At 53.8% G+C, this 14034-nt stretch overlaps 1 protein-coding gene across 1 annotated transcript in view; it reads left to right on the top strand.

Annotated features, from left to right (window-relative positions):
- The first annotated feature begins 5976 nt into the window (after positions 1 to 5976).
- The window catches only part of ZNF609 (zinc finger protein 609), a 48709-nt gene continuing 40651 nt past the window's right edge, over positions 5977 to 14034 (top strand). The window contains exon 1 of the mRNA XM_057380509.1: positions 5977 to 6841. Within this exon, the coding sequence (XP_057236492.1) occupies positions 6095 to 6841 (747 nt within the window). The 5' untranslated portion in view covers positions 5977 to 6094. The remainder of the gene's footprint in view (positions 6842 to 14034) is intronic.

Raw genomic sequence — 14034 nt, 5'->3', positions numbered from 1 at the left:
TCTCATGGGATCTCCATTTGCTACAAAAGATTGGAGCCAGGTGACCTTTCAAGGTCCCTTCCARCCTAGTTTGCTCTATGGTTCTGTGGCCTGAGTTACATAAACATGGATGTTCAGGCTTGTGCGTAAGGATGGTGCTTGCTCAGCTTCCTAGCGGAGAAGTGACTCCAGAGTCATTCAGCAGAGAGAGTTCCAAGAAGCTGTTCCAAGAATGCCAGCCATCCTTCACTGGAATGGAATGGAGCGTTTGGTGCCTTCGTGTGGGTCTTTAGATGTCAATGTGCCTCCTGATTGACCTGAGGACCATGTGCTGAGGACCATGTGACGTTTCTGTCACTGACAGTTTTCTTGAAATGTGAAGCTTTTGGGCTTCCTTGTGCGTTGGTAGAGGAAATGTGAGCTGTGTTTTATTCAGTACAGAAGTAGTACCTTGAAAAAATGCATAAGTTGAGAGACATCAAAATCAAATAATTGTAAATCTGAAGAACGGTGGGCTCTTGAGGCACGAACAGACAAAAAAAATTGAGACTTTGGTGATGACACTTTCAAGACTGATGGGAGTATTAAAGAGGTACTTGTTACAGTTTTCCCTGATATAAAGGAAAGCCTGTAATGCTTGGTCCTCTTTGTGTTCCCCCTTTCTGTGTGCCTTGTGTATGAGGGCTGTGTGTGGCCGGTTGGGAGCTGAGGGGTTCTGGTGAGGGTGGCTTTGCCAGTCAGACGTCTTCAAGAACCCTGGGTGTCTTAGCCCTAGGTCCAGTTGATCCTTGTGGTGTTGAGGTTGTAGAGGTGTCAATATGAAGCAAATGCTAGGTTTTAGCTGTTCTGGTATTTTCCTCAAACACACTGGCACCGTGTGCCTGTCTTTTATATCGGCAGCTTTGCTGGATGTTGTCATGTGCTGCAGTTGTGTAGAGTGTTGCTATAAGAGTCTTGTTTTAAGGTCATGAGTGAATGGGAGTGGGTGTGATGTTGAATTTTGATCCCAAGAKCATCTTTTGCCTTCACATGATGAATGTGAAGTTGAGGCCTGAGTATGTATTTGGGAGCAGGTGGGTGTTTTGGCTGATAAATCTCTGGAGGTTTGCTCAAGGTAGGGTGATTGCCTGGCTGCCCCTGCACAAAAGTGGTCTCAGCTCACCTCTCCGCTTTCCTCCATCTCCAGCCTCTTCCAGTGACCTCGTCTGTCCTGCTTTTGTCATGGCTGGACTGAAATATTTCAGGCTTTTCTCAAGAATGCCAACAAATGACTCATCGCTCGAGCGCTGCCCTGTGTCAGGTTCATCTCCAGTGTCAAGGCTCAGCCTTCGGAAACTTGGGAGTCCTGGCCTAAGTTTGTAGCTGTCTCTCTGGGTGCTCTGGTTGCAGTGCATGCTGGAAGATGTAGTCTTGACAGGGTGCACCTCCATATTAAAAAAAGAAGGGTGGCTCCATTTTATTCAAATTGGGTTCAGCCTTCTCCCTCCTGGCAGCTTGCCGGCGCCGTCCTGCTCAGCCCTGAGAGCCACCGAAGTTCTCCCGGCGCCTTGTGCGAACGTGGAGGCGGGAGTGCGGCTCCTCCATTCAAAATCTTGCTTAATTCCACATTGAACAGCTTGTTTTGAAGCCCTGTGCCTCGGCGTGTTTTGCAACAGCTCGGACTCCCGCGGGGCGCAGGCGGTGGAGGGTTCCTGCCCCCACTGGGTGGCAGTTCTGGAGGGTGTCATGGCAAATCTCCTTTGTCTGCCTCGGCCTGACTGATGTCTGGGGGACAGCGAACCCTCCTCCCCTGCGTAATTTCTTGAGCTGAAAGCAGCAAGTGAGTGAGGAAGCTCCTTTGTGCAGATTTCTCCGTCTCCTCTTGTTCGTGCCAGCTGGCTCACGTTCAACATTTCTCCTTTTTTCTCTCTTTTTTTTTCTCTTCTCTCTCCCCCAGCTCTAGAGAGAGGGGGCGGGGAGAAAGGAACATCTTAAAAAGAAATCTGCAGAAAAGACATGGGAGTTACTTAACAAAAATCCAACCCAAACAAGCCCAGCTGGGGAATTACAGGCACGGCGGTAGGAGCTGAGTGGGGAGCGAGTGCGGCAACGCAGGGAAGGCAGTGTGTTCCCCCCCACCGCCCCGAGTTTCTTTAGTCGTAAAAGGAAACAAAAAGGGATCTTGTGCAGAGGCAGCGGATGGTGAGAGCGGCCGGCTGGCTGCCAGCGGTGGGAGGAAGGGCCTCAGCACTGTGGCCCCTCGTGCTGCTGCCTCAGCTGGGGAGTCATGGGGAGCCCTTTGGGGGTTTGGCAAGCTGGAGGCACAGCATCTCTTCCATGCCACTGCCTTTGGCTCTTTCGGGAGGAAGAAGAGGACTCTGCTTTCCAGGGTCGCTCCCAGCCGGAGCAACCATCTCACCAAACCCTCTGCCCCCTGCTTTGTGCCTGCTGGAGGARATGCTGCGTCCTGCAGATTTTCTCCCCCCCCCCCCTTCCCTGTCCACTTTGCCGCTCCTTCTTGTGGGCATTCCTGAAAGTTAATCAGGGTGAAAATTGCACTTGGTCATGTCTGGAAGCCACCAGAGGCTGATCCTGGAGTGCTGCAGGCTGGAGCACATGGCTATGAGACAGTCTCCCTATGTGTGGGCTGGCTGCTGCCAGGAGAAGAGCTTTCTCCTACATCTTGCTGCCCTTGGGCAGTCAATCCTTCCCAGCTTTGGTCTCCTGGCCTCCGGTAACCGGCAGAGAAAGCCGGAGTGGTGCGGGTTTGGTGGGTTCTGAGCATCCTGCACCGGTTTTAGCACAAAGAGCTGTGGGCTGGTGTGGTTTCCTTGCTGCCTTTTGGAAGTGGGGCTGTTCTGGTGGAAGAGCTGTCTCTAGGTGTGTGTGCAGCCCTGAAAGTGAACTTTCAGGTTTGTCTCTGAATACGGTTTGGCTCTGTCCCAGCCAATAGATGTGGATTATAGAGGTCTCAGCACCTAATGGAGCTGAATTATTCATGTCTGGTGCTGTGTGTGTGCAGCATTCCCAAGCAGAAAGCTGTCTCCTTGTAGGATCTGCGCTCCAGGACTGCTCTTAAAATGCTTTGTTGGCAGGTCTCCAGGCCAACAAGTGAGCACATGCTTTTCATGTTGCGCGGGGATCAATCCTGCAATGGCAGGAGGTAAGGGGAAGGACACGTTTACAGCTGAATCAATCTCCTTGCTGTTTCCTGAGATGCTGTGATTTGTGGCAGCGTTACTCCCCCGGYGGGAGAGTGGGGAGGATCTGGCTACCACCCGGTTCTTCTTCAGCTTGGGCAAAGCAGGCAGTGGGAAAAGCTTCTTTCTCTGGGCCATAAGGTGCAGTAGCCAGGGGTTCCTGTGCACCCAAAATAATGACAGTGTGGCAGTCTGGAATCCTTTGGGGGTCTGGCTTGGGAGAGGGACCCAAAATGTACCTCTCTCTGCAGAGACTGAGCCTGCAGTAGTGGAGTAGAGAAATGGGAAACTGGGATGGGAGTTTTGGGGAGGGAAAAAAAAGTGGAAAATTCTTCAGAGTCACATGCAATGGGGGATGTTTAGGAGATCCCCCTAGATCTCATTCAAGGGTCCCAGCCTTCAACTCTGGCCTGGAAAGGGCTGATCCCTGCCCTAATCCCTCTTCCTGTGGTGGCATGTCTCGAGTTCCCTGCCCCACTCTCAGCACTACGTGCCTTTCCCCTGCTCTTGCCAATCCAGCATGTTCCTGTCCATCCTGTTTGTGGTTCCCTTCCGTCTGCACTAGCAGAGCTTGGGCTCCCTTGGAACCTCCTCTATAGGGTGAGGGTTTTTCCTCCTCTTGTTTTCTAACCCTTTGATTGTTCCTGGCTCTCTAATTGCCAGGGACACAGCGGACTTCTGGGCTCCTTCTTCCTTTTGTTGTGGTAGGAATTGGGAAAAGCTGCTGCTGCTTGGAGAGTTTCAGACCCAAGTCCCGCTCATCTGCTCTCCTTATTCCACATGTATAAATAATATATATGGAGATATGTGTGTGTGTGTGTGTGTGTGTGCATGTTCGGAACAGCAAGGTGAATTCCCTGGTGGGAGTGGAGAGCTGGCCGAGCTGGTGTCATGCAGGTGTTGCATGGACCAGGTGATGCTATGCAGGTTGCAGTACAGCCCTACAAATTGTCGTTTTCCTGCCACTGCAAGGTCAGATCCTTGTCTGTTTTCCCTCTGACCTGAGCTCACCATGGCCCTTTGTGTGCTCCAAATTTGAGTTGGAAGCTCTTGGGTTTGSAGACTCAACTTGATGCTCTGCTGGTAGTTCCAGTGGGTTGGTCCCGCGCATCAGTGGTCATCAGCGGTGCACCACTGGGATTGTTCCTGGATTCCATGCCTCAGCTTAGGGCTGGGAAGGGTCTGTTACTAACCAAAAATCTGGTTCATCCAGCTAGTTACTGGCTTTGCCCACCCACACAAAAGAATTGCTGTGCATCCGTGACACAGAGAATGTCGTGCAGGAGTGAGGTGGTCACTGCCAGTCTCCAGCCCTATCAGTGTTTTGGAGAGAGGCTCTGGAGAGGCAGATTGAGGGGTTGGCTTGGACACCCAGCTTGGAACTGAGGAGCAGGTGCTGGGGTAGGAGAAGGAAGAGGAGGAGGACGTGGCCATAGAAACAGGCAGGGCATCTTTGGGAAGCCGTTAGCGACTCCAGTGCACAAAGTATCTCCTGATTCGGCACTTTCCCTGCCGCTGAAATGAGAGGTCAGTGCTTTTCATTTCCAGCTTGCACGCAAGCCCCCAGCTCCTGGGGTTAAAAATCTCCGTAATGACCTGTCAGAGAGTGGATTATTAGCTGTACAGAGCTGAGGATGCTGTGGGGAGCAGATGGAAAATGGTCTGGCTGCGGCAGCCTGGCTGATGAAAGAATCCCTGGCATTTTTACAGTGTTTGCATCTCTGGAAATGCACCGTGAAGCTGCTTTCCAGGCTCCTGCCTGCTGGGGTTTGAAGAAATTTGTGTGCGTGTGGTGTGGATTCTTTTTTTTCCCCTTCTTATTTCTCTTTAAGTCACCTGTTTTTGAAGTGTCGCTTGTAAATAGTACCAGGACAGGCAGGCCTGGAGCTTGGCGCGGAGGGGGAGGACAGTGCTGCCAGAGAGGAACCTCATCTAAATGGGTGGTCAAGGATTTCTTAAGGGTTTTGGAGAGCCGGCAGCCTGGCTGGGTGGTGCTGGGAAGAAGCTGTTACATGTGTTAATTATGTCTCATCAGAGTGCTGTGTCAGGGTGCGCGTGGGTGTCTTTTTTGTTTCTCTCCCTGGGCGAGGGGCTGGGAAGCAGGGAGGAGATATTTTGGGCTCACCGGGGCCAGCTGTGATGTGGGCAGGTAGGACTGAGCCCCCTCTTCCCAGTTAAGATGGGGTACCTGTACAATTGCATCTCCATTTCCCATTGGAGGCTTTATCATGGCCAGAGGTGATGGTGGTAAACACCCCAAATCTKGCTGCTGTGTTGCACTGCTCGAGATGCGGGATGGGAATCCTTTTGCTTCCAGCTGCAATTTGGCTTTGGCCTTGGCTGCTCTGACGTGTCCCAGTGTCACAGCCACTGTGAAGCCTGGGATTTATTTCCCACCAAGGCACTCAACTTCCCTGGCGAGCAGCTCTTGTCCCTTGCAGTGAGTCTGGTGTGGAGAGGAGCCCTCCCTCCGGGTGGCATTGGCAGGAGAGGAATCAATCCTCCCTCCCAGGGGCAGTGCTCGATAATTCAGAGGGAAATGGCGAGCGGGGAAATGTGTGAGTAATGTCTTGTTGGAGCCGAGAGCCATGACCTGCCAGGGCTGGTATTGATCGCGGACCGGTGCCAGATGGCTGCTGCTGCGGGGGTAGCTGCGGAGCAGCCCCAGCCCAGGGGGTGGCAGAAGGATGCTTCGAGGGGGATTTGGGAGGTTGGGGGTTTTACCCTGCCCAGATCTCTGCTGCAGRGGTGGCTGTCAATTACCTGCCTGCCCATGGCTCTTTGTGTGTAACGCTGTTCTCTTTGCTCTCTCTTTCAGCAGCGATGCCGTCACCTGGGCAGACCCCGACCACTGGAAGCCCCCCAAGGACGTAGGTGACCCCCAGGGCGTAGAGGCAGGGAAGAGCCTTGAACCGTGAGGGGCCGTTAACTCTAAGATGTCCTTGAGCAGCGGAGCTTCCGGAGGGAAAGGAATTGATGCGAACCCGGTTGAGACGTATGACAGTGGGGATGAGTGGGACATTGGTGTAGGGAATCTCATCATTGACCTGGACGCTGATTTGGAGAAGGATCAGCAGAAATTGGAAATGTCGGGCTCCAAGGAGGTGGGGCTCCCGGCACCCAATGCAGTGGCAACGCTACCGGATAACATCAAGTTTGTGAGCCCAGTGCCGGGCCCGCAGGGCAAGGAGGGCAAATCCAAGTCGAAAAGGAACAAGACTGGCAAGGACAGTGGGAAGCCAACCCCAGGGTCCTCCCTGTTCACTCCCAGTGAGGGAGCTGGTGGCAAGAAGGAGGCTCAAGGACGTTCTGGGGATGGCGTGAACTCGGGTGGTTTGGTGCCCACCGTTACCCCAAAGGGCTCAGAGAAGTCGGCCAAGGCATCTCGCAGTGTGGCTGGCTCCAAGAAGGAGAAGGAGAGTGGCTCATCCAAGAGCAAGAAGGAAAGGAGTGAGGGTGCGGGAGCTGCGGCGGAAAAGGAGCCTGGCGTGTTGCAGCCCCTGGCCCTGGCAGTGAGGGTGGGACAGTATGATGGGGGCCAGGGGACAGAGCCTGCTGCKRCTGAGCAGCTTGGGAGTATAGCTATTGACACAGGAGCTGCGCTCAATCCCTTGGGAGTAAAGTCGGAGCTGGAGGATGGAGAAAGTGAGTGCCGGCAGCTGAAAAAGGTGAAGTCGGAGAAGGTAAGAAAGGTGTTGGGGCGTGCGTGCTTTTGCTGCCGCTGCTCTCATGGCGTTGCTAGGACATGGCATTGTGGGTGACAACAGAGCGAGACTGTGCGTGTCTTGTACTGCTGGGGCCAGCAATGATGTGTGACCAGTGCCTCCTGGTTCAGGTGTGGAGGTGGATGTGCTTGTGTCTGAACACGGCAGTGGAATGATACTGGTCAAGCCTGGCTGTTGGGAACCATGYGTGAGCACATCAGCTGCAGACACTGTGCTCCAGGTGCCATCCTGCTGTACCCTCTGAGATTTGATTTCCCCTGTGCCGTGGCTGTGCTTAGCAGCTCCAGGCCTCTGTGGCCTCTGTCACTCTGAAGTCAAGGTGATGTCCTCGTGCTTTGCCTGCTCCATCTCCTGAGGGAATGCAAAGAGGTTGTGCTGTGCTCTGCATCCTGCTGGCTTCACCTTGCGTGTCAAGGCTTCCTGCAGCTCCTGAAGGAGTTTATTTCTCTCTGCTTGCATCATGTGCAGAGAAGGATCCCTTAACATGTTAGTGGATGTGGGATCTGCATGGGCATGTGGGTGAGCACAAGGAGCAGGGCTAACAGGAGTCACTGCCTCGTTCCTGGGTCTGCCGATGGTACATGGGCACTGTCCCACTTGTGGTGATGATCCAGCCTGGCTGCGGGTGATACTTGATATGTCACTATTAACATGTGGAAGTGATGCTAAGCTGGCAAAGCTGCTCCCCCAGGTCATCAGGGGCACAAAAAACCCTACCAGTGGCACACAGCAAAGAGGGTGAGCGGTTGCMTGTCCATCCGAGTGGTGCTGGCCTCTGGGTGGCTGTGCAGCCATGTCTGGTCGTGGCCATTTTGGGACTCCTTTCTGGTTTTTGGACAATCACAGTGGCTGATGCGATTTCTGGTGCAGATGAGGAGGACTTTGAGCACATGGAGGGCTATGCTTTACTCTGCCAGCAGCACATGGGGTGTCACTGATATGTGCCTGTGAGGCCACATGTTTGTCACATGCAAGGTCAGTATCACAAGCATGTGCRTTTGGGTCGGCTTGGCCCTGTTGCCATCAGCAATGTGTTGGGGTGTCAGGAGAGTGGCTGGGAAATAGGAGAAGTAACACCTGCTTTGATGTGGGGATCCCAGTGGGCACTGGGATGAGTGGGGAGGGCACAGTGGCAGTGGGAGAGATGCTGAGACCAGAGATTTGTTGGGGAGCCTATATGGAGAAAAGGGTGGTGGAGATGGTGAGCCATAGGATGGCTCTGGGACAAGGGCTGCTAAATAGGTTGGTGTTTCCTCCACTTGAGAGGAAGACTCCTGAGGCAGRTGATTGAAGGCTGTAAAATTCAAGAGCGATGTGGAAGCGATGTTGTTCCTTTGTTCAGGTGCTCTTTTGCATGATGGACTGGAATGCTGATGATAAAGGCTGTGGATGCTGGAAATCCATCTATGATTTGGGGCACCTGAGTGGGTTTGTGGAGGAGAAACTCATCAGGGGGTTGTACAGGGCAATGTGTTTTGGCTTGGGAAATGCATGAGGAGGACAGAAGCTTGGGAATTGGTTTGGGAAATACCTCAACATGCTTGGCTGTTATGTTCCCTCGTAGCCATCTGTGCTGGCCACTGTGACAGCCAGCACTGGAGTCAGCTGGACCTTGGGTTGTACCCTGCAGGGCTTTGCTGTGTTGCTACTTTAAAGATTTATTTCTTTTGCTGATAAGCTACAGAAACCTTCTGCAGTTGGAGATGCCAGTGTGAGGTGTGGTGTTAATGGGTGAGAAGCTCCACAGCCCCTGCTCATGTGTGCTGGCAGCTGGAAACCACCCCCCCCAGTGTCCTGGGCTCATCCGTCAGTGTGGGCAGCAGGGGATCAGGGGATTCTGCCCCTCTACCCTGCTCAGATGAGACCCTACCTGCAGAGCTGCCTCCAGCTATGATGTCCCAACAGCAGAAGGACCTGGAGCTGCTGGAGAGAGCCCAGAGGAGGCCACGGAGCTGCTSYAGGGCTGGAGCCCCTCTGCTCTGGAGCCAGGCAGGGAGAGCTGGGGGTGCTCACCTGGAGAGGAGAAGGATCCAGGGAGAGCTCAGAGCCCCTTGCAGGGCTCAAAGGGGCTCCAGGAGAGCTGGAGAGGGACTGGGGACAAGGGCTGGAGGGACAAACAGGGACTTTGGACAAGGAATGCCAGGGCAAGGGGGAATGGCTTCCTACTTGCAGGAGACAAAGTTAGATGGGATACTGGGAAGAAACTTTCCTGTGGGGGTGATGGGGCCCTGGCACAGGTTTCCCAGGGAAACTGTGGCTGCCCCATCCCTGGAAGTGTTCCAGGCCAGGTTGGATGGGGCTTGAAGCAACTTGGGATGGTGGAAGATGTCCCTGCCCATGGCAGGGGATTGGAATGAGATGGCCATTAAGGTCTTTTCCAACTCAAATATGCAGACACCCGGTGATGATGGTTCTGCCATTTTACTTGTCCAGATTCAAGCACAACCCCCTCAGTGAAGGCTCAGCCTGAAGGGCTGATCCCTATTTTAAGAAGGGATTTGATGTCTGGATCTGCAGGAACATGTGTCACGTTTGCACTTAGGAGGAWGCATTGTCTGTGTTTCATCAGCCTCCTGGGGGCAGCTGGATGGCTTCCCTTGAGCCGGGAAAGCCGTGGGTGAGGAGAAGAAAGGTGTCTGCATGGTAAGGGGTGGGAAAGCAGTTTTGTGTCTTGAGGAAGAGCCTGAGGCTCTTCACCAATGGGTGGAGGACCAATGGCATGCAGTGGGGGATGTGGCGTTGTGCTCATCCTGTCATCCAGAAACTGCAGCAATGCCCCAAAAACTGCATGTGGAGTCCGAAGGACAAGCCAAGAGCAGAAGTACCTGCTGGCTGTGGGAGAGAGGGCAGCTCCTCCAGGCAGTCCATCAAGAGGATAAAGGCGGCAGGTTCGTTCTGGCCTGGGGACAAACCCTGCCTGGGAAGCGAGAAACTTGCTCAGACCGAAACAGGAACAGCCACAATGTGACTCAGCCCAACCTTCGGTCTCCGTCAGCTTGTCCTCTGCTTAACCCTGTGCTGCTCCCGCTTCCGTTTCGAGCAGGGAAGCTGGTGTCCATCTGTGGACAAAGAAAGGAAGACTGTCTGCCCCTCCACTGCCTTCAGCCTGKGGTAGGTGACCTCTCTGTAGTAGGTGCGTGCTGAGCTGGCAGCTGCCACCAGGAGGTTTTGTTGTATCTCCAACAAAACACRGGGACTACTTTTCCTTGATGAGGTGCTTCAGTGCCACAGCCAGCTTGTGCCCCAGCCAGCTCACCCCACTTGCCTCTACTTCTGCTTTTGTGTTCTTCCCGTACCTTGCTGCAGGGTTTGGCAGCGTTGTCCTCGTTGGGCACGGGAAGGAGCTTTGCTTTGGGTTTTGCCAGACACTTCTCCACATCAGCTGGTGCTCTGTGACTCTGTGTCCATGGSCAAGTTCACACTTGCTCCCATGTCCAACATAGCAGCCAGCGATGGAGCCTGTGGACACGGYCCATGGACTCCATGGGATGTGGCTCTGGTCACTGCTTCCTGGGGTGAAGCCTCAGKATTTCAATGCCCCAAATATCCTTTTTCTTGATGTGGATCTTGGCTGTGTTAGGGCACAGGTGATAACTTCTCCAAGGATGGGGCTGATCTTGATGAAACCCACTGGCAATAACCTTGCTGAGAGCTTCCAGGGTCTCTGGGATGGGCTGAGCACCTCCAKCAGGTTTGCCTTGGGCTGTGGCCAGTGCCTGAGCAGCTCTTTGTAGCCCTATGAAATATTTGGAGGGGCAGCAGTGGGAGCTTAAAATACTTGCAGCAGGGAGAGAAAAGAGCTTGTGCTTCTGGACCCATGAGCCTGACATGAGTGGTTGGGTTACTGGGGATGGCTGAGTTGGGGTTGGGTTTGGTTTGGTTTGGTTGGGTTTGGTTGGGTTTGGTTTGGTTTGGGGGGACACTGGTGCTGGGAGGGAATGGGAGCTCTCGGCAAGCAGCCGAGCTCAGCAAAATGGCCGTGCACAGAGGAGCAGCGCCGGCTTTGCCCCGCCAGCTGCCATCGCATTGCTGAGCTGGCCCTGGCGCTGGTGGCCGAGCTGGCCCCTTCCTCGCCTGCCCTGCACCCACCACACTGCCCACACCAGGCCCCTGCATCCGCTCCCGGCACTCTGGGGCGCRCTGGCCCAGCCAGGGGGTGTTGAGCATTAAACAAAAGAGCCTCCCAGCTCTTGGCTGCCGCTCCGGCTTTGTTTTGATTGAGAGGTTGTTCAGCAGGAGGAGGGAGGGGTTTTTTTTTTTCCTTCTCTTCTGACAAGCGTCCAGATGCGACGCTGCTGCAAACAAGGGAAAGGCAAACAGAAGCCGCTGGAGACTCAGCTCTTCTGAAAAGCCTCTCTGGGTCACGTGCACTGCGGTTTTGGGCAGCCAGGAGGGTGGATTCAGCCGTGTCCCTCTGCAGGAGAGGGGGTGGAAGCCACTGGTGCATTTTTTCCCCCCGAATTTCTCCCTAGTCACAGTGTGGTGATGCCCTGTGTATGCTCACAACAGATATCCCTGCTGTGGGTGACCTGATAGAGAGGAGCTGTTGTAAAATAGGAGACACTGCAGTGTGTTCACAGCAAACTGGTGTGAAAATGCACATGTGGTTCCATGGGAGGACAGCGTAGCAGCACAGGGAGTGCTCGGGGTCGGGTGGCAATGGAGGCAGTGGGGTGGTGACACCACACCAGTGGCAATTGCCAGAAAAGAAATACTCCCCAAAAATACATCCCTGCACTGTCCCTGCTGCTTCTGGCTTGTCTGGCAGTTTGCAGAGTGGCTTTGGTGTCACCTTTGCGGACCTTCTTGCCTGAACCCATGGATTCAGACCTGCATGATGCCTCTAGTGCTGGTTCTACAGCTTCAGGGGGATGTGGGATGGRCCCTCAGGTGCCAGGTGTCCTGCACCATTAATCCTTTACCTGGAGTGAAAACATGATTGCCTTTTTTTAGCCATTTTTTCATTGTTGGGGGGAGGGATGAAGCTTGTTTGTGGATGCAATGACAAGGATTGGGGTGAGGGATTCCTTTTTTACTCCATCTTGGAGAGATGAGATCCCCCAGTGCCTCTGCTGGGTCCAGGCTCAACAGGCGAAGGCCATATGCTCTCTTAGGGACATTTCTAGATGTGGGGAATAGCCAGGACGAGATGCTGTGGGCTGGTGCCAGTTTTGTGCTTTGAAGATGTGCTTAGGATTTTGACTAGTGTGGGGTTCCTTGTCTTGGGGCCAGAGTTTGGGTGGAGAAACTCCCAGTGGAGCTGTTTTGGTGAAAACAATTGTTGCTTTATAGCCCCTCTAAAGCTGGCTTTAGAGCCTGTGCTCACCCTGTGCTTCATTTTCCCCAGGGTTTTTTAGGGCGTGTGGGAAGCCCAGTGCTTGTGTAGGGACCTGCTCATGCCCTAAACCCTGGGAAGAAGTTGTTTCCCAGCCCTTGCTCTGCAGGGCTCGGCTCTTTGTGAGGAATGGCAGCCAGTGTGACACTGGCAGCTCAGGGAGGTGGCAGGGGCGTGCAGGCAGCTACCGGCTCTTGCCTGATCCACTCACTGCGGTTCCTTTTCTCCAGCCACTCTGGAATCTGCCGCCTCCGGAGCTGCTGACAGGGCTGTGTTGGGAGTTCTTGGGAATGACACCACTTGTTTCCTTATCGGTCCCGGCCCCGCTGCCTGGAGCCTTCTGCTCTAGGAACAAGGCAAGAAGGGGGCACGCAGCCAACATGTGTCAAGAGCTACAAAGGAGGAAATTGGCCTCGTTCACTTCAAACCATGGGGTTAGTCCTGGAGTTTTGGCTCCTGCTGAGAGGTTATTTATATGTGGGCTTTTTTTTTATAACCACTGGATGTAGCAGGCTGGGAGTTCCAGCTGATCCCACCTCTGAAGGCTTTACAAAGGGAAAATTGCATCTCTCCTTGGTTGCATTCCCAGATGGCAGCATTAGGAAGGACTAAAGGCTGACTTAGCTTTGATGCCTGACCCATCAGCATTGCTGTATCCCAGTGAATTTGCTGTCATACCAAAACATGGAGCTGGAACAAGGAGCAGGACGTGGCTCCCCATCAAGGACGTAGTTGTAGGAAATGAAGCAGCACTGGGAAATAAAACATCTCCCTGCTCCTGAAGTGTGAGAGCAGAATGATACCATGGTAATGAGGGGGCTGATAGAGGGGAGACAGAGGAGGAACAGCTCCTTCTCCACTTCCTTGGCACAAGCGACCCGCAAATCCTCTCCCCCAGTGTGTTGATGAGCGATTTTAATCAGAAGACTGGCAGGTGATTGATCGTGCTGACTCATGAACCTGATTCCTTCCCTGAGAGCAATGGGAACTGCTGGAGATGGGTCAGATTTTGAGGCTAACGGGCTTGGGTAGACTCTGTGGTGTTTTTTGCTTTGCTTCCAGGCTGGCGTAGCTGCTCATTAGCCTAATGACCCCAGTTACCCAGCACCATTTATCTGCCGAGGGAGATTTCTTTAAAGGAAGATTTGCGCCTCTGGAGCACAGTGTGACCCCGAAGGCTTCAAAACCCAGCGAGCTGCTCCCGCGGCCCTGCCTGGGAGCTGATGCAGGGGGAGTGTGCCAGGAATAACCCGCTAATGAGCAAAGCTGCTCCTCCACCCGGCAGCCAGGGAGGCCGCGGGAAAGGGCTGCAGAGCACAGCCTGCCTACGTTTCCCCTCCTGTGCTTTTAAAGGCTGCTTGATTGGGGATTCGCTGCCTTTTCCTTGTTTTCTGCAGGCATGACATCTTCTGTGCACTTGCTTTCACGGTGCTGCATTGCTCTGCTGCTGCTCTCGAGGATGCTTTGGGCTGGAGCTGTGAAATCCATCTTCTCTGTGAATCCTTGTGCGCTGGCAACCCTGGAGATAGGTTGGGCAAGAGGGCACTTAAATCACCAGAGCTGAAGGTGGGCAGGAGAAAAGCAGTGGTGATCTCAGTGACCTTCTGGGGTGGCTTTGTGGCATTTCTACCTCGTGATGATCAGTGCCTGGAGCTCAAGTCCTCGTTGGGTGCAAAAGGAGCCACCCCAGGGCTCAGAGCTGTTGAGCAGCAGCTGGGAGAGCAGCCCAGGGCTGGGAAGCAAGTGCCGGGCTCCAGAATGATTTAAAGGCACCAGCAGCCTGACGGTATGTTGTATTTGGTGACAACATCTGCTC

The sequence above is a fragment of the Malurus melanocephalus genome, unplaced genomic scaffold (assembly GCF_030028575.1).
Source record: "Malurus melanocephalus ecotype Western Australia unplaced genomic scaffold, MMel_1.1 scaffold_457, whole genome shotgun sequence".
Taxonomy (NCBI): domain Eukaryota; kingdom Metazoa; phylum Chordata; class Aves; order Passeriformes; family Maluridae; genus Malurus; species Malurus melanocephalus.
The sequence above is the reverse complement of the archived record's forward strand: the minus strand, read 5'-3'. Positions and strand labels throughout refer to the sequence as shown.